This window comes from Sipha flava, unplaced genomic scaffold (genome assembly GCF_003268045.1).
Source record: "Sipha flava isolate LNK unplaced genomic scaffold, YSA_version1 233_pilon_pilon, whole genome shotgun sequence".
Taxonomy (NCBI): Eukaryota; Metazoa; Arthropoda; class Insecta; order Hemiptera; family Aphididae; genus Sipha; species Sipha flava.
Window position 1 is genome coordinate 737,970 of NW_020272873.1, and position 25,186 is coordinate 763,155.

The 25,186-nt window shown below is 27.9% G+C and overlaps 1 protein-coding gene and 1 pseudogene across 1 annotated transcript; one reads left to right on the forward strand and one right to left on the reverse strand.

The window, feature by feature from the left end:
* Positions 1-2,126: 2,126 nt before the first annotated feature.
* LOC112683738 lies at positions 2,127-16,794 on the reverse strand (annotated as a pseudogene).
* Positions 16,795-17,233: 439 nt separating this feature from the next.
* Positions 17,234-18,537, forward strand: LOC112683724 (THAP domain-containing protein 1-like). The gene is made up of 5 exons (XM_025554881.1): positions 17,234-17,739; positions 17,820-17,978; positions 18,052-18,126; positions 18,251-18,335; positions 18,441-18,537. The coding sequence occupies exons 1-4, from the start codon at positions 17,672-17,674 to the stop codon at positions 18,267-18,269; spliced, it is 321 nt and encodes a 106-aa protein (XP_025410666.1). The 5' UTR covers positions 17,234-17,671; the 3' UTR covers positions 18,270-18,335; positions 18,441-18,537.
* Positions 18,538-25,186: the final 6,649 nt, after the last annotated feature.

Here is a 25,186-nt window from a genome sequence, read left to right on the forward strand (position 1 = left end):
GGTCCGTGTGTTGCAATACATTTTTCACCAAATCCAACTTTTAAAAATTCTTGTACAATTCGGGAATTACGAGCAGGTGCCCCCGTCTTTTTGATAATACATGTTTCTACGTGTATCTAAAGGTAAATCATCGAAAAAAAGTGGCAAATCCTCACGAAGAATTAAAATTAAAAAATAAATGTCAACAAAATAATTACTTGAAAAAAATCCATTAATCCGAAAATATTAAAAATAGGGGTTGCCATTAAAAAAAAGTGAAGTTGTGTTGCAAAATACGTGGGTAAAATAAATTATAAGTCATCAAAATTAAAGATCCAATAGTCTTATTTAATATCCCGAAAACAGAATTGAAAAATATATGAAAGGTAATGAGTGGTAAAGTGCAACCCGTTTCCGCGGACACATGGTATATATATATATATATCTGTATGTGTGCGTATGTCAAATTGCCTCATTATCCCAACAACGAAATTATCGAATAATTAATAACTTGACTAATTGCTCTGGGAATGTTATATATTTATTAACATCTAAGAACACGCATCAAACACTTTAATAATAATTATTTTTAACTCTATTTGTTCTTTGTAATAATATTATGCTATCACCATCAATGTTCGATGACTTGAATTTTTTCCTATTAAAATGTTTCGAATACGATGTTTTCGTACAAAATTGGAAAACAGAAAACTCAATACCGACGACGGTGGATAGTCACAACACGACATCAAAGAATTATAGTTGGGAAGTAAACCTTACTCGACTTATTTCGGCCAATAATAGTATAACGTTAACGTGACGAGTATATACTTATTCAAACTTTGAGCATGTTGGGTTATTATGAATATGAAATAGGAGTACTATTATTAATCATTCTCGTTTCCTTGGTACATCTGTTTCGAATAAGGTAAAAAATTATTCAAGATCAAAAAATATTATCAAACGATTTAGATTACTGTTTCCTCCGTTGTATACGTGCACAAGTGCAATATGCGCACACAGGAACTAACATTGTGTGCAGTACGACACCCTTTATGTATTGCGAAATGTTAAGTGTGTAGTACGAAATTAATAACTGTGTTGCGGTTCTATTCTCTATATCATGGAATTTGTTTTTAATTTTACATTTTATTATTTAAATTATTTTAAATATTTTTAAAATTCCAAGGTCGTCAGCAAAATCTAAAATACCAACTATTTTAACTATGTTACTCATTACTGTTGACGTTTTAAAGAGGAGTATGACAAAATTCTTAAGTGTGCAGTACAGCATATTCGCTTACTCTAAAAACATAATCACCTAAACTTGAAATGTATACTTACTTATTTACGCATTGCACTATTGTGTGTACAATTTTTATATATACTCATATTCTACTCGTATAAATGTATATTAGTAATCGCACTGGGGTGGATTTTATTAGAAAAAATAAAAATAAAAATTACTGTACACGTTTTTGTATTTAAGTAATAATTATTATAATTATATGATGTTATGTAATGTTTAATTAAGGTAACCCCATACAATATTATGATCACGTTAATGAAAAGTCATTGGCTTGCAGTACCGCACCATTGTTCGTGAAAATAGTCAATTTGCGTGAATTTGTTTCAAAAGCCCAAATAATACGAGCAGAAGCTTAATTCACGCTTGAATGCCTTTAAAAGAGTAGCGTAAGATTGTGTTTCTGTATTAAAAAAAATTATAATTTACGTGCAACGAAGAAACAGTATAGCTTTTATACATACTTTTATTTAAAGCCCATAGGTTGAATATGGGAATAACTTAAGAAATGTTTACCAGGATGTAAATATGAGACAACACTTAAAATGTCTTTATTATCAGATAATCGATTTTTAATTTCAAACAAAATGTGATCAATAACTGTATCGTAAATTTAAACTTTTAAATCCATTTCAGATGTGAGCAACTTTACTTCTAATGAATTTTGTTATGTAAATATACATTTTTGTAATTTTTTTATTATTTTTACCGGGGCACCTTAGTTGCTACCTGTAAAAAAGGTATACACGAATTGCGTCTCACTATATATTTGTTAGGTAGAAGAGTTTTATTTCGTTTCAGGAGTTATCCGTGGTGTGTTAATTATTAAGCTCGATTCACACTAGCGGTCTCGGTTCGGTCCAATCACGGTCAAGTCAACATCGATAACACGTAATCCAACAGCATCGTACACACTATCGATCACGGTCAAGTCTCGACCGGTCGATGCACGAGCCAGACCGCTGCGGTCACGAGCTTTTTGATCGAGACCACCTGGTGTGAATAGTCAACCGCCACGCTAATCTCGGTCATATCCATTGTTTTGATTGTCTTTTGAACACTTGTGTACACTTTGTGGCAACGTGCAGATAGAACTTGACTGATTGTGACCGGTAGTGAGAACTGTACATCATAATCCTTGACCGTGACTTGACCGAGTGATCGGACCGAATCGAGACCGCTAGTGTGAATCGAGCTTTATTAAGTAGCCTGGGCTCTAGTATTATGTTTCGATATTAATATAAATTACAATAATGGATAGCAAGTTCTTTTATCGTAATCGTGAACAATAAAATACTACCGGCTGCATACTATTTGCGTCCCAAAGATATCAACGAAAAAAAGGTCTAATTCGAATTGCGGCCCGAATTTATTTTGGGTACAGATGAGTTGAGGCCCAGGTTTTCTAACTTTAGATAATTTAATCTTGATTGATTAAATATTTTGTGAGGCTTTTTATTCAAATTCAACGCTTTGTGTTACAGTGCTCATCCTAATATTTTTATATTCATCGATGTTCTGAAAAATGTACAGAAAGATACTTATATAAAATTAAAAAGCACTCACTTAAATACTCGCAGAACAAATATAATTGAAAAAGAAACATTTATTAGAAATGCTATGAAACGGTTAGAAGAAAATCAAATTGACAAATTTAAATTAATACATCATACAAGTTTTTACCAGTGCTGAATATTTTTAATAAAAATAAAACATTTTAATATCAGATTTTAATGTCAAAAAAACTTTTTAACCTTAAAAAACATCATATGTTTTTAACAGTGCCAAAATGTTTAAATAAAAATCATCATTTTTAACCTACCTGCAGTATCTAATAAATATGAAGGAAACTGAAGCTTTTTAAATTTAAATTTACATATTTAAATTAATTGAATTTTAAATTTCTGACCGCAATTCGTATGCACTTCAAAAAAATCGAACCGCAATTCGGAGGAAATTTTTACCGCGGGACGCAACTAGTAGCCACTCATACGACCTCTATTCTACCTATACTACATCAGTAAAGCTTTGTATTATATTTATGTGTGTATAGCACATAGTGCATTTAGTTTCACAATGTTCTGGATTTACCAAGCTGATATACATAAAATACTCGATTAGGTACAGTATCTACTGTTAATAATTGTTGAGTTTAGTATATATTTTACTACAGTTCAGTCTTCGTTCGATAATTTTTCGTATACCTACGTGAGCTGTGATAACTGTTTAGTTTTAAGATGGAAGTGCAAAAGATTATTAGTGAAAAACAAAAACATAATTTACAAATATAAGTTCTGTTTTCATAAATGTTTAGCTAATAATATTCAACGTTGGAAATGTATTGTTAAAACGTATACAGCATATTTAAAAATTAACGAAAATTATGATATTTTACTTAACGTGAGTGATACTGACTATAATCACGATGCACTATCTGAAACAGTTATAAATTGACAAATTGTTAGTAATTCTCTTAAGCGAAAAGGTACACAAGAATTATATGAATGACCAGCAAAACTAATGCATCGACATTTAAAAGAAAGTATTGATATCAGTGTTTAAAGCATATTAACAATTACAGATATTCGCTGTATAAAAAATAATTTATATTGAGCTCGAAGTGAAAAACTACCAATATTTATTTATCTATAAAACTATTTATGTATATTATAATAAAATTTATAATAAAATTAACCTATTTTTGTTAGTTGTTTAAGAACCCTTAATTAAAATACATGAATTTTTTGAGACGCAACTCATGTGCTCCCATTTGTATATTAATATCTTGTGAAGTTATGTTACTTTTATCACATACTGAAAAGGTTTCAGCATACATATTGCTAAAAGTTTTATTTGTGTCTTTTACCCTCATATCTTGAAGGGTTGATTCTAAACATGATGTTAAATTTATTATTATTATTGTTATTATAAGAATTATTACTGTTTACTAATTACGTTTATAAACACTGGGACTCATTTTGTATTATGCTGCTGTTATTGGCAAATGTCTTCGATTGTCTGTGATGTTATGGAAGATAAAATACTCATTAGTATTTAGTCAGTTACCTCTACATAAGCTAATTGGGTAATAATAGTTGTATTATTCTATAGTTCATTTTTAATTGTATTTTACGTATTAGAAGTATTTTGTAAATATTTTGGAATTAGGAGTCCATCCAACCGCCGAAAAAATAAAGGATAGCAGCTGCTACCCTTGAACCCTCCAGTGTGCGCTACCAACAATCGCATACATGAAAGTTTGCAGACTTCTATTGTTGCACATCTAGCAAGCCTACAATCAACTTATCCATATCAAAAGCAGTACCTTAGTGCGAAACATGGTGGTCCCAGGACTAGGACCTATGAAATACGGAAGGCCTCTTTAACACAGAAAATAAATTGTGATGAAATTATTAATTATTAAATAACAATTTTAAGAACAAATAAAATATAATTATCATTTAATAGACCAGCTAAATTACCGTACGGAACAGTCAAAGAAGGAGTAAAAACATAAAAATATAATATTTTCCTTAATGTAAAATAATGTCGGTAACAAGATGGTATCGATTGAGGGAATTTACACTTACACGAAAACAGTGGTGGTCTTGGGGGTAAGGTAAATGAGGCGCCACCTCATCTAAAATTGTTAAGTAAAAAATACTCAAAAACTATAGCACATATTTCAGCAGTAATTTTCAACGTTTATATGCAGTGGCGCATTTAATATATACGCGCCCCGGGGCAAAATAATTTTTCCGCCCTTCCCCCTTATCAAAAAAAAAAAAATATATATATATAAATATAAATAAATTCAAAGTTAAGCAATAAAAAAATTAAATTTATCAAACAAATTATAAATCAGTTGTTTTACGATATTGTATTAGATAATTTTATAGTGATACATATCCTAACGTTAACCTAATTTTTTTCTTTCAAAGTGAATATTCCTTTCTTAAAATATATATATACCTATATTAAATATAGAAAACGGAATTAACACTTATTATATGCACAATGATTAACAATACATGATTTATTATTAGATTATACATATATATATTATATTTATTATTAGTTATATGTAATAAAATAATCGATAGCTTATAATTTTTTTCTTGGCTTTTGAGAAGAAAAATGTTCAATAATATTATTAAAGTTAATAGTTTTCGTTAAATCAGCTTCAATGTTGAGTGTTGATAATTAATTAAGACGATTTTCTCCCGTTGTTGATCTTAAATAAGTTTTGACCCTTTTTAATGTAGAAAATGATTTTTCCGTTGGACAATTACTTGAAGGTGTACATACATAGTAGCATCCTTAGAGCAATATCAATATAAGGATATACTTCAACTAAACTTTTCTCTTTTATAAATGCTAACATAGATTGAACACTTTTAGGTACAATTTTACTCCTTTTGTAAACTTTTTAAATGTGCCCTAAAGTGAATACCGCGTTCTGTGTACCCAAGTCTTTATTATAAACATTGAACGAAAATATAATATCTTATCGAATAATAAATGTAATATACCTATTTTGCTATTTCACAATTATCTAGGTGACTAGGTATAGTATAATTTTTTTAATTTCTTATTAGATGCTCAATAATATTTTTTAAAATACTAAACAATACCGAAAAAGGCGTGAAAATTAAAAAAAAATCATGAACACATCAATAATAAAAGTTAGAATATTTTGCCACTCCCAAAAATTTGCCGCCCGGGGCATTTGCCTCTTTCGCCCCCCCCTTAAATGTGCCACTGTTTATATGATTTTATTTGAGGAAAAATTCTTCTTTGCCAAGTTTAATAATATGAATTATAATTTATTATAATGTATATTATTTCGTGTTTATCATCGAAAATAGCAATAAACTCATAAAAAAATACATAAAATAATTATTACGTAAATAAACCATGGTGTTTCAGCCGATGGCCGACGTCGCCTCTGAAGTTTGTACTTGTGTACATCAATTATATAACACAATCGTATGTACGCGAATACACGCGACTATTAAATAAGTAGAATTTCACATGCGCAATGATCATAATTTAATATTTTAATCAAATTATCTAAACAAAGATATTATTTAAATTAAATAAAACATATTCGTTGTTTTTAATTTTTTTATTTTTTAGTATAATGATCTAGCCCGGATTAAGACCTTTAGGAACCCAGGAAACAATACATGGTTGTGGGCCCACATAAATTAAAACAATTATTCAAAATTACAAAACAAATTTAAACAAATTACAGAAACCTAGCCATGAACTCCCACTTTTCATTCATGAGGTGATAAACATGGTAGCATGGTAGGCGGGTGATGGCCTAACGTCTGTTAATTCAAACAAGAAAAAAATAAATATTAAAATATTCTTCTTCTGCCATTAATAGGGTTTATGAATGATAAAGTTCATGAACAATCAACGTGGACACAATTCGAAGACCCCGGCCTTAATACTCCACTGATCAGAGGTTATAATGATGGTCAAATTATCAAGTTGTAGCATTGTCCATATTTTTGAAAATAAAACCCTACCATTTTACATACATGAACATACTTGATTCGTTTTTCTTATCCAACCGTAAATAAATCGGTTAGTACTGTTAGTACATGTTATTATAAAAATGTTTGCTATGGTATTGTTATAACACTGAAACAATATTCTTCCATTTTTCATCAATTGTATCCTACTAAAGTATTTACTACGGTAACTATAAATAACAATGCTCATTTAATGACAATAAAAATGTTTAGTTGATTTGGGTCGACTCCACCTTCAATTCTAAGTGTATATAGTATAATTAAACATTAATCTTTTAAGCTTATAGGTCTACAATGACTAAAATAATCCAATATGAACCAAAACATTTTTTTATTCAATTCTATACAGAACAATGGAAAAAAAATAATATTTAATTACATATGCTATTATAGACAAAGACGGAAAATAAATTTTATCAAAACAATTTGATATTTCTTATTTTTCAGAATTTTACAGAGAAAATTAAATGTCCTAATTTAATTTATCTTTATAGCAATAAATGAGCCAATGATATGGAGTCCTTATAAAACGAAACTCGTTGCGGTCGAACCCTCCTATTACAAATAGCATTCCATCAGGCGACAGTGAGTTAATGGAATACAAGTTTTAACTGTATACTAAGCGTTCAAGTGTCTTCATAGTCTTCCATTTACGACATTGTAGTATTCATGTTTCATTGGTGTACTTATGCTGAATAACATCAAAGATTTTTCCAAAAATCTTAAGTCTCACAAATTTGAATCTTATATATCAACGTAAGATAAGTCCTAAAAAGTGAAAAATACTAAAAATACTGTGCATAATATTTGTAAACGAATAATTTGAAATATTTATTTCCCATTTGTTAAAATAATGCTACATATAAATGGTGAACATTTTTAAAAAAAAAGTAACAGAATTTATCTTCTTTTTTATTAGGGTTGTAATTTTTTTTTATTATTTTCAAAAAGCTACTATTACTGTGTTTTTTCTAAAACTAAAAATACAGCACTAATTAATTGTAACTTAAAACATTTTTTACTTTAAAATAAAACCAAAATTGTGTGTCTATTATACGAGTCGTCCTTTTCAAGCAAGTTCGTTTGCATAATAGTAAACAATTAACTACGTCCCGTGCATGAAATTTCCGATATTTAGCTTAAAAAAAATGGATGCGTTATGCTCTAGCAAGTTTTAAGTGTACCCATACATAGGTATTTGTGAAAAATCGTCAAATGATTCGTAGTGTTACAAAATATGGTTCGTTGGATATTCGATTAAAATATGTACGTATTGAAAAGTCAATTCATAAACATAATATACTGCACAGATAAAACTAATCATATAAATATCAAAAGAAACTTCAACATAAACCGAAATGATTTTCATAGTTTTTTCTTGTAAGCGTTTTTTCTTTCCCGACTAATGAGTGCCGATAGGCAAAAGTCTTACATTCTATAATCAATTCCTAAAGCAAATGCGGTATGTGTAATTTTTTACGCATATTTTTCACTTTCCGATGTATCGATAAAAATAAAAAATAAAATGTACATATAGGTGTTGTTTATATGTTCATGATCGATAGCAGCGCCGCATTTAGACGAAAGTCGTCCAGAGACAAATATTTTACTGGCACCCCAACCTTTAAAAAAAGTAACACTCAATTAAGATGTAACTTATATTTAATTAATCTTACAGATTACATGTTTAAATTGTAAATCGTACGTGCAGTTCAACAATCAGTCTAGGCCATTATATTTTATGCAGAATCAATCAAGATTATTAGTTGAAAAATGTTAGACTAGTAGTTCAATTTTATACTTTCCCATTAACTTAAGTGCGTCATAACTCAGAATGGACTCAACATTTTAACTGTAATGTTTTTACAATATAACTAACTACTAGACATGAAAATCAAAAAAAATGTTGACGTGCTTCTAAAATATTGACGCTCGAGGCATTTGCTACCTTTACCCTTCTTAGATGAATCACAGGCCGGTAGATATTTGTTATATATTCTTTTTTTGGATTATATATTAGCATTGATTGTTTAATTTAAAAACAATTCGTGTTTAAAATATAACCAATGATATGGAGATTTATATTTAGAGGGAATTCGTTTATTTTTTCACATATGAGCGTTTTTTCAATCTTTTTTCTCCCGCCTAATAACCTAAAATACAGAAAACTATGGTTAAGGTTATAAACTAAATTCGGTGAAAATAAAAACAATTTTCATAATCCATTTTAGTTTAGATTCAAACAATAAGATTGATTTATTTTGAGTATTTTTACCTTTTCAATAGGTACCCTAGATACTTACATTGCAGGGTATGGTCTTCAACTAGAATTTCCCAAGATCATATTTACCATTAAGCAGGGTATAAAGCAGCCTATAAATTCTGTTATTATAGGGCGCCTCGGATATTTATGAATATTTGTGTTTTTTTTTTTTTTATATATACAACAAATATCTATAAGCAAAATATAATACTTCAGAAAAAATAAATAAATAATCAATCGTAATCAGCATGAAATTTCAACTTTTTTTATTAAGTCTAAGAATCTTGAAATTCCTGAATCAGGCTTCGAAATTCCCTAATTTCTCACGTCAACAGTCAACTGAATTATTTCCGATGGTATTCGATATTCATCCTGGGTCATTATTCCTATTCATAGAGCTAACAGATTCCGGGTACTAATTTCCGTTGTAACAAGCTGGTAAAAAAAAAGCGTAAAATGGCCTTTTTTTATTTTAATTTCTTCAAAAACGGTTTTAGCACATCAACTTAGGCAGGTTCGATCAAAAATCCGTAACAGTCTGCAGAAGATCCTGACGAATATATCAATCACCGTTCTTATCGTATATTATTATTGTGTCATGAGTACTTGGTGCGCTATCTGTGCAACGAGTTACGTGTCTCGTTCAAAGGTCAACGAATAAAACATTTTTTCACCGGGGGAGTTGGTAAATTGGGTCCCAAATGATCTTTTATAAGTAAATTGAATCCCGCAAAAAAGTAGGTAGCATGTAAATTGAGTACCGGCAAAAAAATAGGTAGTGGGTAAATTGGGTCCATGGGCGGATAGGCCTACCGGGAAACCGGGCATTTCCCGGTGGGCCCCCCCTTCGTATTTTGGTAATGGGGCCCTTTATTATGCAGTTACCTACGATAGAAATTTGAATTTTAAAATAAAATATTATAATCTTATATCTATTACTATTTACAAAAGATTTCTTATCGACTCGCAGCCGCCGCGCTACCACCAACTACAACATCGATTACTAGATGGCTGCGGGTAGTGGTCACGGCTGAAACTGATAACTGGTGAGGTGGGTAATAACTTACAAATATGTTGTTATAGGTACTATTTTTAGAATAATCTTAACTAAACATTGAACTTTTTCAATGCTGTTGTGTATTTGTTTGCGGTACTATAATATTTAATATTTTACTGGTATCTTATCACAAATTGTAGAACTCTAATTATTATATACTTATTGCACTATTGCAGACATAACGTTACTCGCAGTTACTCGTTAGTCATTTTTGTTAATAGTTTAAGTTGTATAGTTGATCAGTGTGACATACTATATTCCATAGTTCTTATATATTGCATAATACATACAGTTAAAACAGACGTTTACGTGCTGCTGTTTTATTTTATTCAATGGGCAATTCCAAAAAAAATACATAAAAGTGGAAGTGCTAAAAGAAAAAAAAGGAGAAAGATTTGCTTATATAGGAAGGTCAAAACCCTTAGCAAAAAAATAATTAAATTTTGTAAAATCAAGTATTCACATTGGTATAACTATGGGTGCCATGCTGTGTAATAATAATTTTTTTTTATTATTTAATATATAATTATCTATAAAAATATAGGTGCTTATTAATTATTATAATTATATAATGTTATGTAGGAATATTAACTAAAATTACACAATATTTTATATATGTATCTTAGTATCATTTTTACATTTGATAGCAATTAGCAGTATAAAATAAGTAAGGTTTGTCAAATAAATATACTTAAAATATTTAAGACACAATTTATGTTCTGAATGTGTCTATTATATTTATAATTTTTAATTTTATTTGAAGTATAAAACCCTAACTTAAACACTTGTATAATTAGATATACATACTTAATTGATAATGGATGTTATAGTATATTTATATTATAGATATATTTTGCATTTTTGAGATGCTAATATAACAGACAATTTGTCAATTTATACTAAGCTAGAAGGTAAATTGATGCATTAATTGTATTGTATTCAATTTTGAAATAATATTAATAGTTAGTTAAATTAAAAAACAAAATTATAATAATATAAGACTTATTTAAGAAATACAATAGATCAGAATGTATTAGAGAGTATGTTGTTAATGAATGTAGAGAAAGATATTCTCAAAAAAATTGATTCTGAACACATTATTAATAAATTAGGAGCTAGAAGCCCTGTGTTTGGTAGAATGTTATTATTTTAAAGTTAAAAACTAAATAAATGATTTTTAAAATATGTCTTGTTATACATTGTTGGATTGTGTGTTATGTTTTGTTTTGATGTGGTACAGTCGTTGCCAGATAAATTGAGACGGCGGCGGCGGCGCTTTTCATGAAGTGTAGCCCAAACTAGTCGCTGATAATGTGGTGCAAAGGTCTTACAGTTAGCTACGACGCGCGCAGTTACCAGTTCGAACCCGGCTTAGTGCAAAAAATTGTCTGCAGAATTTTCTGTTCTCTCTCCCGTTCTGGTTGCCCTACACTGCTAAAAACAACTAACCTAACCCGGTGTGTTTTGACCGCGCAAGCACTTCAGTCGTATCAACAATATTTGTTTATAATAATGCATATAGATGTTGTTATTATTTCATCATATTATTAATATTATGTGTTATTATTATATTAATTATATTATTTTACAATTTCTACTTTTTGTTCTTAAATAAAAAATTATTATCAGAATATATGATTTGAAATTAATATCGTAAAATATTTTTTGTAACAAAACAGTTGGTTTATTGATATATTTTCAGTAATAATATTGAAATACGGAGGACCACTGGTTTTCCGTTATCGCGCCGCCGCCGCCGTCTCAATTTATCTGGCAACGACTATACTTAATAAAATTCATATAATAATGTATTTGAAAGCGACTTTTTTTTTAAGTGGGGGCCCCTTTTTAAAATTTCCCGGTAGGCCAAAAATAGCCTATCCGCCCATGATTGGGTCCCGACAAAAACAAATTTATTTTATTAGTAATATACAAAAAAATGTAATTAAAAACATGCATGTTATAAAATATAAAGTATAAATATAAAAATTAATTAATTATAAATTATGCACATGGTAAAATCCTAAATTATATGGATTGAACAAACTTGAACAGGGTTATTATATTATTAGTGTACTTGGTCATTTACTCCTTACGTTATGTTTTTTAACGAGCATACTTTTCTTTTTTTGGTTTTTGCATCGTAATTTTTCTTATATCCTAACTGTTTTTCTAATAATTCGTCCATAAAGTTAAAAATAATAGGATGTAGACTGTAAAATCGAAGGTTTTATCATGAACAGTGGCGGATTTACGGGATGATGGGGCGTCCATGGGGAATGAACCCTTCCCAGACGCTGATTTAATCTTACATTATATGAAATAAATATAAATAACATAATTAATATGTTGAAATATAATATGTAATTTACAAATTTATCATCAACTATCTTATCTTGTAATATTTATATAATTTATGACTACCCGAATCCCGTTTTTTTTCAAACGTTTGAACAGTGATTATTTATAACTATGCTAAAATAATTATAAATAACAACGTTTACCAATTTGTTAAAGGGAAATTCCGAACCTAACATGACATTTTACTGTACAGCAATCATGAAATCGCTGTATTTTCATTGGTGCATTGATATATTTATTTTTATTGTATCGTTATGACTATGATCGATAATGAATCGAATAAGTATATAATATATATAAATAAGTTGAAGAGAGACATTTTGAGACATTTTCATACGAGTATATTATGCCATATTGCTTAGTACAATGCCATAACACCGGTATCATAATATATAATATATTATATGTCATTTTTAAATATGTATCAAAAAATACTACGGAATAAATCTTAAAATATTTTATTTAGAACCCTATAATACAGGAACCCGAATCCGAACCTTTATTTTGTATTTTTCAATAACCGGAACCCGAACCTAAACCTTTTAATAAAGTTATTGAGAACCAGAATGGCAGTCCCTGCTTTAATGTTGGTAATTGGATTAATAAGAATACAACTTCAATGAAGTTTTTTTAATATTAGATGAATTTATTTGCATCAAAAAATCGACCACAGCGCCGACCAACACAGCAGCAAGGCATGGCGTAGAAAATGGCAACGTTGTTTTCTTTTTCAACATTTTCACGCCACCCCCCTGAAATTGTATCACGCATCCCTAGGCGCGCCCCCAGGTTGAGAACCACTGTTGTACAGCTAATGCTAAAATGCTAGGCTAGTGAGGCGAGATTCCAACACCGTTTCAAATGACAAAGCCCGCACTTGTATTGCAAGTATACAGCGTAAATAAGTCCTCCGTCGTGTGGATGATCGGTTTACGTACTTGTGTAGTAATCTGCGCACGAAGCGTATTCGTTCCTAAATGTCCATTATGAACGAGAAGTCAAGTGCACTTTATCGTTCCGTGCGAACTAAACGAATCCGAGTACAAATGTAACTAAAAAAAAAAAATTGTACCGATGTAACGAGTATTTTGGAATCTGTACTTTCTTGTAACTGTATCGATTGGAACGATTCCACAGAAAGAACGATAACTTCGTCAATTTCCGATAAAAATTTTTCAAGAATTATTTATATTTGTCTACCAATTCAGGACGTGTCGTTTCGCCGCAGTCTATTGCGTAAGCAAATCCCCACCACGTGGCTAATCGGTTTGTGTACTACACAGACTTCTATACTACACTAGATAAGTAACTACTATATAATTTACATGGCTATGAGTGAAGCTGATAAGGTGAACAGCCGCCATTTTGTCGGTTGGCAACAAAATCTATTATTTTATATGCATCAAATACTTATTTTCTTGATATTTCTTTATTAAATCAGATTTAAATAATGTGAAAATTTAAGGATTAAACCAAATATAATTAAGGAAAAAGAAAACAATGTTTATCACAAATATATACATATTAGTTTATTATTAAAACATACACAGTATACAATCACATATTACTAAATAATACTAATTTGGTTAATTGTCGCCGTTTACTAACAATAGAAGACGTTTTTGATTTGGCAACATGATGTAGACGTATTTTTAAATATTCCTTACAGATTAGTATTACTAAATCTAATCTATGATTTTCTAAAAATGAATGATCGGAACATGTCATATTTTGTAAGATATTGAAATTATAATTATAATTTTTGGTTGAAATTATTATTATTGCAGATAAACCAGATATAAGAGAAGTAAAATTGTTAGTTAATTTGATTAAAGAATTTTCAATATATTTAATTAATTTCATAACATTTTTTGAACTCTTTAATAATCCACCTCCATTTTTCACATCAGTCAATACAGAATAGACATGTTTATGACTATAGTTATGTTCACTTAATTGTTCTATAAGATTGTCTACACATGTTGAACAATCAATTATTTTAAGTAACTTTCTAACAATAAAACCAGTAATATAATAAAGAATATTATCCTTAATAATTCTGGATTGGTCAGTCTCACTTATCAAAAAATCTGAAAGATTTGATTCTTCTTCATATTCAATGTTTAATAAATCATCAGAATTTCTTTTTGACCAGCGTATTTCAAATATATTTTCAACACTACTATTGTTCATTTCAATACAGTTAGCAGCGTAAGATGAAGAGATGGAATTTTTAAAAAACAACTGTTTCATAGATGATTTAAATTCTATTATAATAAGGTTATTATTATTACCAAAACGCTGACGAATTTTAGAGAAAAAATATCTCTAAACGGTCCTGAGAAAATTTATAGCTTAAAAGATATTTGTACGAGTGAAAAACAATTTTCTATTAAATAATAAATAATCAATTGTAAAAGAATATTCAATATAATGCTGCACAGGACTAAATGTAAATGTAAACTAAATGTTCAATGTTTTGCCAACCGACAAAATGGCGGAAACTGATAAGCCAAGCTTCAGTAAATATCAACTGTACCTTATCTAGTCTGTGGTATACTACAAATTATACCGAATACAGCGGTAACGACCCAACAGAGTTGCGCCAACACTAGGCATCGTTACGCTAAAGACAATACCACGTATCTGAAATTTTACATAAAATGAGGTATTGGTATCTAAATATTTATTATCTCCTTGCGCACAAAATTTATTTTCTGTACAATAATCTAAAATAAATTATTTCCCTTCCAAATTGGATAAATTATTTAGTATTTTTTATAAATTTCAACCATGCACTGCTCAATAGCAAGTATCTCACGAAAACTAGTGAATACTAAGTAACCACACTAAATTTTAAACACCAACCATTGATTAAAGTTTAACCTTAAAATTTTAGATGAATACATTTTTATTGGAGTACGGACGTGGAAAAAAGCATTTTCTTGATATGGTATTGGAATGGCTGATTTTTTTAAATATTTTTTAGTATCATTGTTGAAGTCAAAATCTTAAAAATGATTCATGTATATATGTTTTTATACAAATCAGCAGTTTCTAAATGAATGAGGTCGATATTGCCTAAAAAAATGTTTTATTTCATTTTTAGAGTAGTTTCAAATATTGTAAAATTATAAAAATAATAGTTTAATTTATTATTATTTAATAAACTTAAAAGCCCAGAATGTATTTTTGAAATTAGTTTAAAAAAAATAATATTTAAAAAACGTTTTGAGTAAGTATCTAACAATATTTTTTTTATAACTTATAATTTAAAATATATTTTACCTGAATTTATAACCTATTGTTGTTGAAGTTTTGGGTTTTTTGGAAATCGGTAGAGCTTAAGACTATTTAAGGTTTGTCCACTTTTACCACAGTTGAAATATAAACACTTGTGTCCACTTTTTTGAGACATTTATATAATTATTATAGACGCACACCATCAAAACGTTTAAATTAATTAAATAAAAAACGTTAAAGTATTTTCTACTGTGCAGAAACAAGATAGTAATATTCATGAACCACAATGACGTGTCACTACAAAAGTACAAAACACGTATTGATCAGTATTACAAAATAAAACTTTTAAATGTTTGTTTTGTAAAAAATAAATAGTATATTTAAAAACTATTTATATACTGTGATAACAAGTTAATACCCATTTATAACACATATATAGCACATAATATTCATAAATAGTAATATCATCGTTAATCATAAAATGCGCCAAAGAAGACCAAAAAAACCGATTGGTCAAGGACAAAAAACAAAAACCGTAAATAGTAAATTATTACACAAGGTTTATTTATCCATTTTCTTGGCGAAAAAAAAAATAATAATGCTCTTCCAATCACAATCGGGACATTTTAACATTTTACTGCAGATAATTATTATTATAAATATTATAAAGTAATTATATTTTTTTTAAATTATTTTAATTTTTACTGTTACGTAGCGAATGCGAATCGCGGTGTTAAAGTAATAACAAATAACATTATTTAGTTAAATATCAAAAATTTTTACAAATATTTATTTGTAATTATAGTTCTCAATTTTTATCTCGTTAATGATTCTTGTTCATTTTCAAGTCCGTCTCCATTCAAATAATATTTTTAAACTAAAATGGTGCATATGAAGATCTACAGCAAATCAATGAGTCTAACGGTACGTTTACGGTACACTCGTCCGGGGGTTTTCGATACAGCTGTTCTCGGTGTTCCGGATGCATATTCTGCATTATTCTCTGCATTCTGGGGTCGGTCTCGGCACCGGTTATCATTTTAGCTTTCTGATTGGTCGTTTGGTTTTGCCGCGCTTTTTAAAAACTGTTACTTATAACCTTGTTATCTAGTATTATGTGTTATTTAATATTATCGAATTGCAATGCCTATTTATTACTTATGATACTATTATGAAGTATGAGTATAAATAATCTTTAAAAAAGTTTTTACTTTTGAATTTTTGTTGGTAGCTTTTTAAATAAAATATTATAAGTCAAAAAGTTGAGTTAAAACACATAATACCAGATAACAGTTTTTAAAAAGCGTGGCAAAATCAAACGACCAATCAGAAAGCTAAAATGATAACCGGTGCCGAGACCGACACCAGAATGCTAATATGCCCCCGGGTCGGTTATTAGGAGCTTCCATACATTATCATTGTATGAGATATCTATGTATATTTAATCAATGAACCAACCAAATTTAAAGAATTTTATTAAAAATAATTATAACTTAAATTTGATAAAAATATGAAGTGTATAATTTTTGTTAATATTTATTCAGTTTTTTCACTCTCTTGAACAATTGGTGAAATGTAGATATGTGGTATTGTCATTAGTGTAACGACATGGATTCGTCCATAGATAATAGAAGAATGGATAGGCCATAGATAATAGAAGAATGGATAGGCCAATCATATATTAACAATACAAGGGTCGCGGTCCGGAATGTGGATGAGAGATAGACTGCTTTTATATAGTGCACTCACTTTAGCAAGGGGTTTTATCATTAGTTTTATTTCATAATGATAATAGAAGATATCTATGATGATAACAAATATTTTTATTGTTAACGCATTTTATTTTAAAATTATTTAACATTTTTACAAATTGAAGTATTCCCGATTCTGTACGAATTATCATTTGTCTTCAAGCTATGGTTCATACTTGCATTGTTTGTCATGTATCCTCTAAAGATAATACAGGCAACGTATCATTTCATTTGTGAGTATTTTCGTTGTTATTATACATTTATACATATTTGAAAATATATCAAAAATATATTTCAAATTGTTTTGGTTTAGATTTCCGAAAAATAAAGTAAAGAGGCTTAAATGGTGTGATGCCTTGGGTTTATCAATGGCTACACCTAACCAATCAGTATGTAGTAATCATTTTGGTCAAGACTGCTATAATTTTAGTCTTAATAGAAAGATACTTAAACCATTTGCTGTTCCATCACTGTAAGAATATTCTTCATTTAGAAAAGTAATTAGTTTAAAGTCATTTACAACTCTTTAATGTATTACATTTTAGTTTATTTGAAAGTATACCAGAACTAGATCTATCAATGATATCGCCCATTCCTTCTACATCTAGAACTATGCATAAGTATGTATTATATATATCACAATTTATAATAGTATAATATTATTGATGATAAGTGATTTAAGATGTGAATAACGTAATATAAATGAACAATGTAATAATAATTTTTTATTAATTAAAATTTTAGACACTCTGAGTCCAAATGATTATTTATATTCAACTCCTAAGAAAAAAACAAAAGAAGATTCATCCCATGAGCGTTTTCCAAATATGTATGTAAAATGTTGTATATGTTATATTTTCTGATACTTTGTTTCCTTATATAATTTTAATAATAGTTTTAGTAATATTATTAAAATTGTTTGACTTTTTATCAGGTATCTTAAGAAAAAGAAAGTATATAACACTAGTCGAATTGGCAATCTTACTTCTTTTGATTTTGGAACTCCAAGACGGTCATCAAGAAATTTAAAATATGGAAAAAAACAGTTCAAAACTTGAGGAGGAAAAACAAAATTTTAAATCAAAAAAACAGACGTTTAGAAAATAAAATTACATCATTAAATTACATGTTATCTGTTTTAAAACAAAAATCTTTATTAACTGATTTTACAGCTGATAATATGAAGGTATCAATACAAATAATTGTAATTAATTAAATGTTTGGGCAGTAGAGTGTAAAAATAATATTACTTGTATGTTGTTGTGTTGCATGAAAAATGTGTTAGTTTTAATCTAATGGTTTTATTATTGATTATTGTTTTATACTCATAATGTATTTGTTCCATTAAATATTTCCTTTTTACTAAAATTAATGTATAATTATTATGTATATTATTAATTGTATAGTAAATATTAATGTAGTTACATGATTGTTTTGTTTATATTAGGCTTTACGTTCAGATGTTCTGGAACAATTTATTATAAGAGGTTTGAAAGGTAAAAAACAGTTGTATTGTAATGAACTTAAACAGTTTGCTGTTACTTTCCAATACTACTCTCCAAAAGCTTACACATATGTCAGGAAAAGATTTAATAATTTGCTTCCACATCCCCGTTCATTACGTAGATGGTTTATGATGGTTGATGGTAAACTTGGGTTCACATAAGAGTCATTTGAAGCGATTAGAAAAGAAGCAGGAGAACACTCTATGTATTGTAATTTAGTTATTGATGAGATGTGTTTTAGGCAGCAAGTTGAAATTAATAGTCAAAAAAATGTTCATGGATATATTAACATGGGAGCTGAGTATTCTTATGACAGTGATGATATTCCACTAGCAAAAAATGCTTTAGAGTTTTTGGCAGTAGGCATAAATGGTTACTGGAAAATGCCATTGACTTATTTCCTTATTGATGGATTAGGAGGTAAAGAGAGCTAACCTATTACAGGAAGGAATTCATTTATTACATGATACCGGTGCTAAACTCCAATCAATAACATTTGATGGAGCAAGTGTAAACACAAGAATGTGTACTGAATTAGGAGCTAATTTTGATCATAAGAACCCTCGAGCTTTTATTATTAGTAAATAAGATGAAAAACTATTTATTTATTTTGATCCTGCTCACATGCTGAAATTAATAAGAAATGCATGGGAACACAGGTCGGTGATTAAAAACTCCAAAGGAGAGATTATTGATTGGATGTACATTAAAAAACTGTATGAATTAGAAAAGGAACAGGGATTAAGAGCTGGGACTAGACTGACCAAGAGACATGTTAATTTTCACAATGATAAAATGAATGTCCGATTAGCAGCTCAAACATTGAGTCAAAGTGTTGCTGATGCGCTTACTTATTTAAAAAATACAAATGAAGATTTCAAAGAAGCAGGGCCAACAATAGAATTTATATCTTTTATTAATTATGTATATGATATACTAAACAGTAGATCAAGATTTTCGAAATCACCATTCAAACGTGCTATTTCTGATGAAACATTAGACGACTACAAAATATACATACAACATTTTATCAAATACGTTAAAGGCCTACAATTCTTAGATGGAATCAAAATTGTGGAATCAACGAGAAAAACTGGATTTGTTGGTTTCATTTTGGGGCTCCAGAATGCAATAAAAATGTACCAAAGTTTACGTTCAAAAGGTGAAATGACATTTTTTTTTAACTTAATGGCCTATCCCATAGATAATAGAAGAATGGATAGGCCATTACAACTTATCACACGGGAATAAATATTTATTTTGAGGTTACAAGGGTTCTTATCAATTATCAAAATGTCAAATTGTAAATTTAAATAATCAATAACTATAATAGGTGTTTTTTATATTCAGTTATTTTCGTTATTCATCATATTTTATATTTAATGTTAATTTTTAATATTAATATTGAATAACAAAATCATACTTATATTTACTTATAATTTATAATTAAAATGATATTACCTATGTCGAATCTTAAATAAATATATAAATCACAATTTGGATCCATAAGTCGGTATAATGACAATATTTAATACACATTATTTACTCATGACTAAAATGAATAAGCTTTGTTAACTTAGCTCGGGTATGTTTTTCCTTAATATTGTTATCATTTATTTTTCTAATTTCGTGAAAAATACGAATGTCAACATATTTATTGATTGTTAAATTTATTAAATTATCTCTGTGCATATGCTTATTTAAAAATAATTCTTGTCCTGTGCAATATGGAATTGTTTCTTTTCCTCCTTTATAAATGTTCGCTCACGGCCGTCGATAACATTTTCCGGTCGATTTACATTGACTGTAGTTCGCAGAGGAACGAAAGAGATTTTGAAAAAAAAGAAATCAGAACCGCACCGATTGCAGACTTATGCTCGTGTGCATAGTCCTGTTGTTATGTGTCACATATAATTGCTTAAGTGATCCATAATATTTATATGTAACCCGTAACTATTTTTATGTACCACATAAGTTGGTTTTGCATAAACGATATTTATGTATTCAATAGTTATGTAAAGTGTATGTGATAATAACCATTGTTATCAGCGTAACTATGTTCATATTACCGAAAATGCATAGGATAACGAATAATATTAATATTTTTAAATTTGTATATTTAATTTTGATTTCTAATTTAATAAAAATATTTTATATAATGACAAGAAATTCAGAAAAATAAACGCGTCCATGCTCCTAATATTTTTGAAGAGGAAAAATGTTAATAATAGTTTTTACAAATTAAAATTAGATTGGTTAAAAGTTTGCTATTGTATAAAATCGTAATGTTATCAATAACTTGAATGGAAGTTATAGGCAATCCTCGATGATTGACTTGAATACCTAATAAATCTACTAACTGATCCATGACAATCAGTATTGGAAAACGATAACGTTTCAAAAATGTATAGTCATTGTATTTTTCAAACGGGTCTTCTATACGAATATACTTTCTTGGCATTTGTTCAACATCAAATTCATCGAAATATTCATCAACCATTTCTACATAATTAACAAAGTTATAAAAATCATCTATACTACTATATTTTAGTAATACAATTCTTTAAAATTTATAATTTGAACACGAAAAAAATATTAATATTAATATAAAAGTATAAAAATATTGATTAAAATATAATGTAACACAATATATTAAAACTATTTAATATATTATATTATTAATCAAGAATCGAGTTATTTCTTATTTTATTCTAATTACAATTAATTTATTATTTAAGTATTTTTTATTTATTTGAAATTTAGGTTGCTTTGAACTCAAATTAATGTCATCCAAATCATCAGACTGTATATTAAAATTTAAAACATCCTTATTCAGTTAAATTTTTTCATCATGGTCGTTATGTTCATATCGTTCATGGATAGATATTTTATTTGCTTTTGAATCATCAAATGATGCTTGACAGACATGTCAAAATTATTTATTCGCGTTTATGTTCTCTGTTTCATTTTGTTTTTAATATTCAAAATTGAAGGACATATTTAAAATTAGTCTAACTACTTGTCATGTTTTTGTTGATTTAAGTTATTTCACAAAAAGGGTACTGTATCACTACAGGTAGGTACGTATATGTACTGACAATACTGTACATAATATGTATTCATGTTATAAAATATAATAAAACAAATGAAAAAAAGTATTTAGATGATGAAATTTATCCTTTATTATTAAAGTTCTTGATTGATAATTGATTAATAATAAAACCATGGAAACTAGATATTTATCTATATATATACCTAGTCTTCATGATTAAAACAATAAAACAATGAGCTTATTGATAATAAATTATATCCATATTAGAAATACGTCAACAATTTGAATTGGACCGATAAGGACACGACATTAAAAAGACGCGCAGTGGCGTTCTGGGTAACTTAATACACAACAGGGTCGAGGAAAGAATAAAAAAAGAAAAGAAAACCTCTTCAAATGAAGACATTGGCAACACAAAGCCTAACAACTTGCTTGGATATATTAACGTAAAGCATCAGAATTTTCAAAAAAATTTAAATGAGAAATATTTCATCCATGTTATGAATAACAAATAATATATTGATCCTTATTGATCGCTATATTGATCCTTCTATTCTCGCACACGCTAAAGAAAAATAGTTAGAAATATTTAAAAATAAATAAATCGAAACGATATTCAAGTAAGGGTAAATAGAAACTATTAAACCTACAACAGACCTTAGTATTAAGTTGGTTAATGTATTTTTATAATTAAAATAAATTGTTGTACCTAAATAAAAACTTCTACATTTAAATAATATTCCGCGGCACACGGATTAACAAACCGTAATGGAAACAATGATAAGACAGCTAATCTATGTACAATGTTATTTGTCATATTCTATTTCGGTTTGTTAAATCATTACATTCGTACAAATTACATTTTTTATGATTACTGCCAAGAGTATATGAGTATTAATATTAATAACAAATAAATTAAAAAACTAAGCCTTTTTAAACGTACTTCTTTTATGGCGATTGACAAGTATTTATAAATATTATTTATTGTTATAAGACACAATTTTTAATATTTAATTCATATTTCAAATAACAATACATTGTTATATCCTAATATGAGCTATAGCCTAATAGTTTTAGGAAAAATCGTTTTAAACTTAAATGAGAGGGTGTATAAGCTATTACAACCTAACAGATCATAGTATTCCATCGGTTAATCCGTTAAAATAAATTTTTGTAAATAAAAAACATTTAAATTTAAATAATATTTTTTGGCGCCCTACTGTGATGGGAGTAATGATGAGACAGATAATCTATGTCTAATATTACTTGTCTTATTCTATTCACGTTTGTTAATAATTTTCATTCTTACAAATTATGTTTTTTATAATTCTTGCCCATTATATATATTAATACTAATAAAATAAAAAAATTAATTATTATTTCTTTTTATTTTTATTAGAGTAAACAGCCGAAATTTAGGAGCCGATTAAAAGTGAAATAAACTTACTAGTGACAATTACTTATCTACTTACTCCCAGGAATAACGGTACGTCGTTTTTATTTTGAATAACAACTTTAATTATAACAAAATTGATCAAATTTATGTTTTTAAGCTTCGACTTAATTTTTTTATATTTAATCCATTAAATAACCTTATTTTACTTAAAATAATTAAGTATTCTTTGTTATGTAAATAATATTTTTCCATTACTTAAATACATTTTTTTATTTTCTTTATTTAGTTAAATTATTAATATTCTAAATTTATAAATTAAATTTCAATTTATTTGAATTGGTATTTGTTTTTTATTATTAAATATATTTTTGTGTTTTAACTGCATGAGTAATCTCTAGACCCCTTTACATTTTTTCTTTTGTTATTAAAGTATTCATTTTTATTAACAATTTAAATATTTAAATATAATGTTTTTAATACATTTATTTATATTTTTTCAGTACATAATAATGTTTAAAATTATGAGATAATTTATATATTCCCCGGCCGCGTATTACCAAACCGGCTAGAGCGGAGGTTCCCAACTTTTTTTGACTCACGACACCCTTTATTATTTTTTAAAAATTTGGAGGCGCCCTATAGCCAATGCTTTATACTCTATAGTTTATACTGAATACACAATACTAATATATCATATATTTAAATTTATATTTTGTAACTTCGGTTTTATTTAGCATTAATAAATAATAAAGATAAGACAAAGTAACAAGTATTTGACTGTAAATAACTCTAAAACAGTTCACATCAAATCGATAGCAATCGAACCAGTATGAAAATTAAAATAAATTGAACATCTCAGTATTACTATGTAAAAATTATATGTTTTAATAATTAATTAATTAAATTATATTTTATATACCTAATTAACTATACACAATAGTTTTTATATTATAGACATAGAGTATAGTCTGTTTTATTACTCACAGTACTATATTTTTCATGAAGGCGCTTAAAAATAAATATATATTTCAAATATTTTTGCCGCACCATAAATTTTATATCGCGGTACCTTAGGGTGCTACGGCACCCTGGTTGGGAACCTCTGGGTTAGAGCCCCATCGTCGTATACAAATACGCTGTTTTCATTGGTTTATTTGAAAAAACCGCGAAAATATATTTTTCTTTCATCAAATAGGGTTTAGCCAACTTTCTTAAACAACATAAAATATGATATAAATAAAACAATTTCTGTTTTGAGTAAAAGACATTTATAAATTATAAAACATTCTTACTTCACTTATTGTTCTTAAAAATGTTAAAGCATTACATGAGTCAACGGTAGGATTATGAGTCCATACAATTTTGATTAAAGCATTTAGTGGTGAAGAATACTTTAAATAATCATCATTCTTCCTAGTATTTTTTTTTTTTTTTTTTTTTTTTTAATTATAGTGACTGATAATATTCTTGTGAAAAATTACCCAACACAGTATAAAAGTATTGTTTTTAAATATATCTCACAACTTATTTAATTTGCATTTAAATAATATATTACTTGATTGGTTTTAATATATCTGACTTATAACAAATTAATTAATTAACTTAGGTATATATTATCAAATTATAAATTAGATATTAATTAATTACATTAAGAATTTGGTTATAATGTATAGGTACATTTTTGTGATATTGTTATAGGTATTAATTTTAAATGACATTATGATAAC

Bases quoted from the DNA above. Each gene is read 5' to 3' on its own strand.
- LOC112683724 (XM_025554881.1), top strand. From the start codon at position 17,672: ATGGTTCATACTTGCATTGTTTGTCATGTATCCTCTAAAGATAATACA. The intron at 17,740-17,819 runs GTGAGTATTTTC...GTTTTGGTTTAG, and splicing joins GGCAACGTATCATTTCATTT to ATTTCCGAAAAATAAAGTAA. The intron at 17,979-18,051 runs GTAAGAATATTC...ATTACATTTTAG, and splicing joins CCATTTGCTGTTCCATCACT to TTTATTTGAAAGTATACCAG.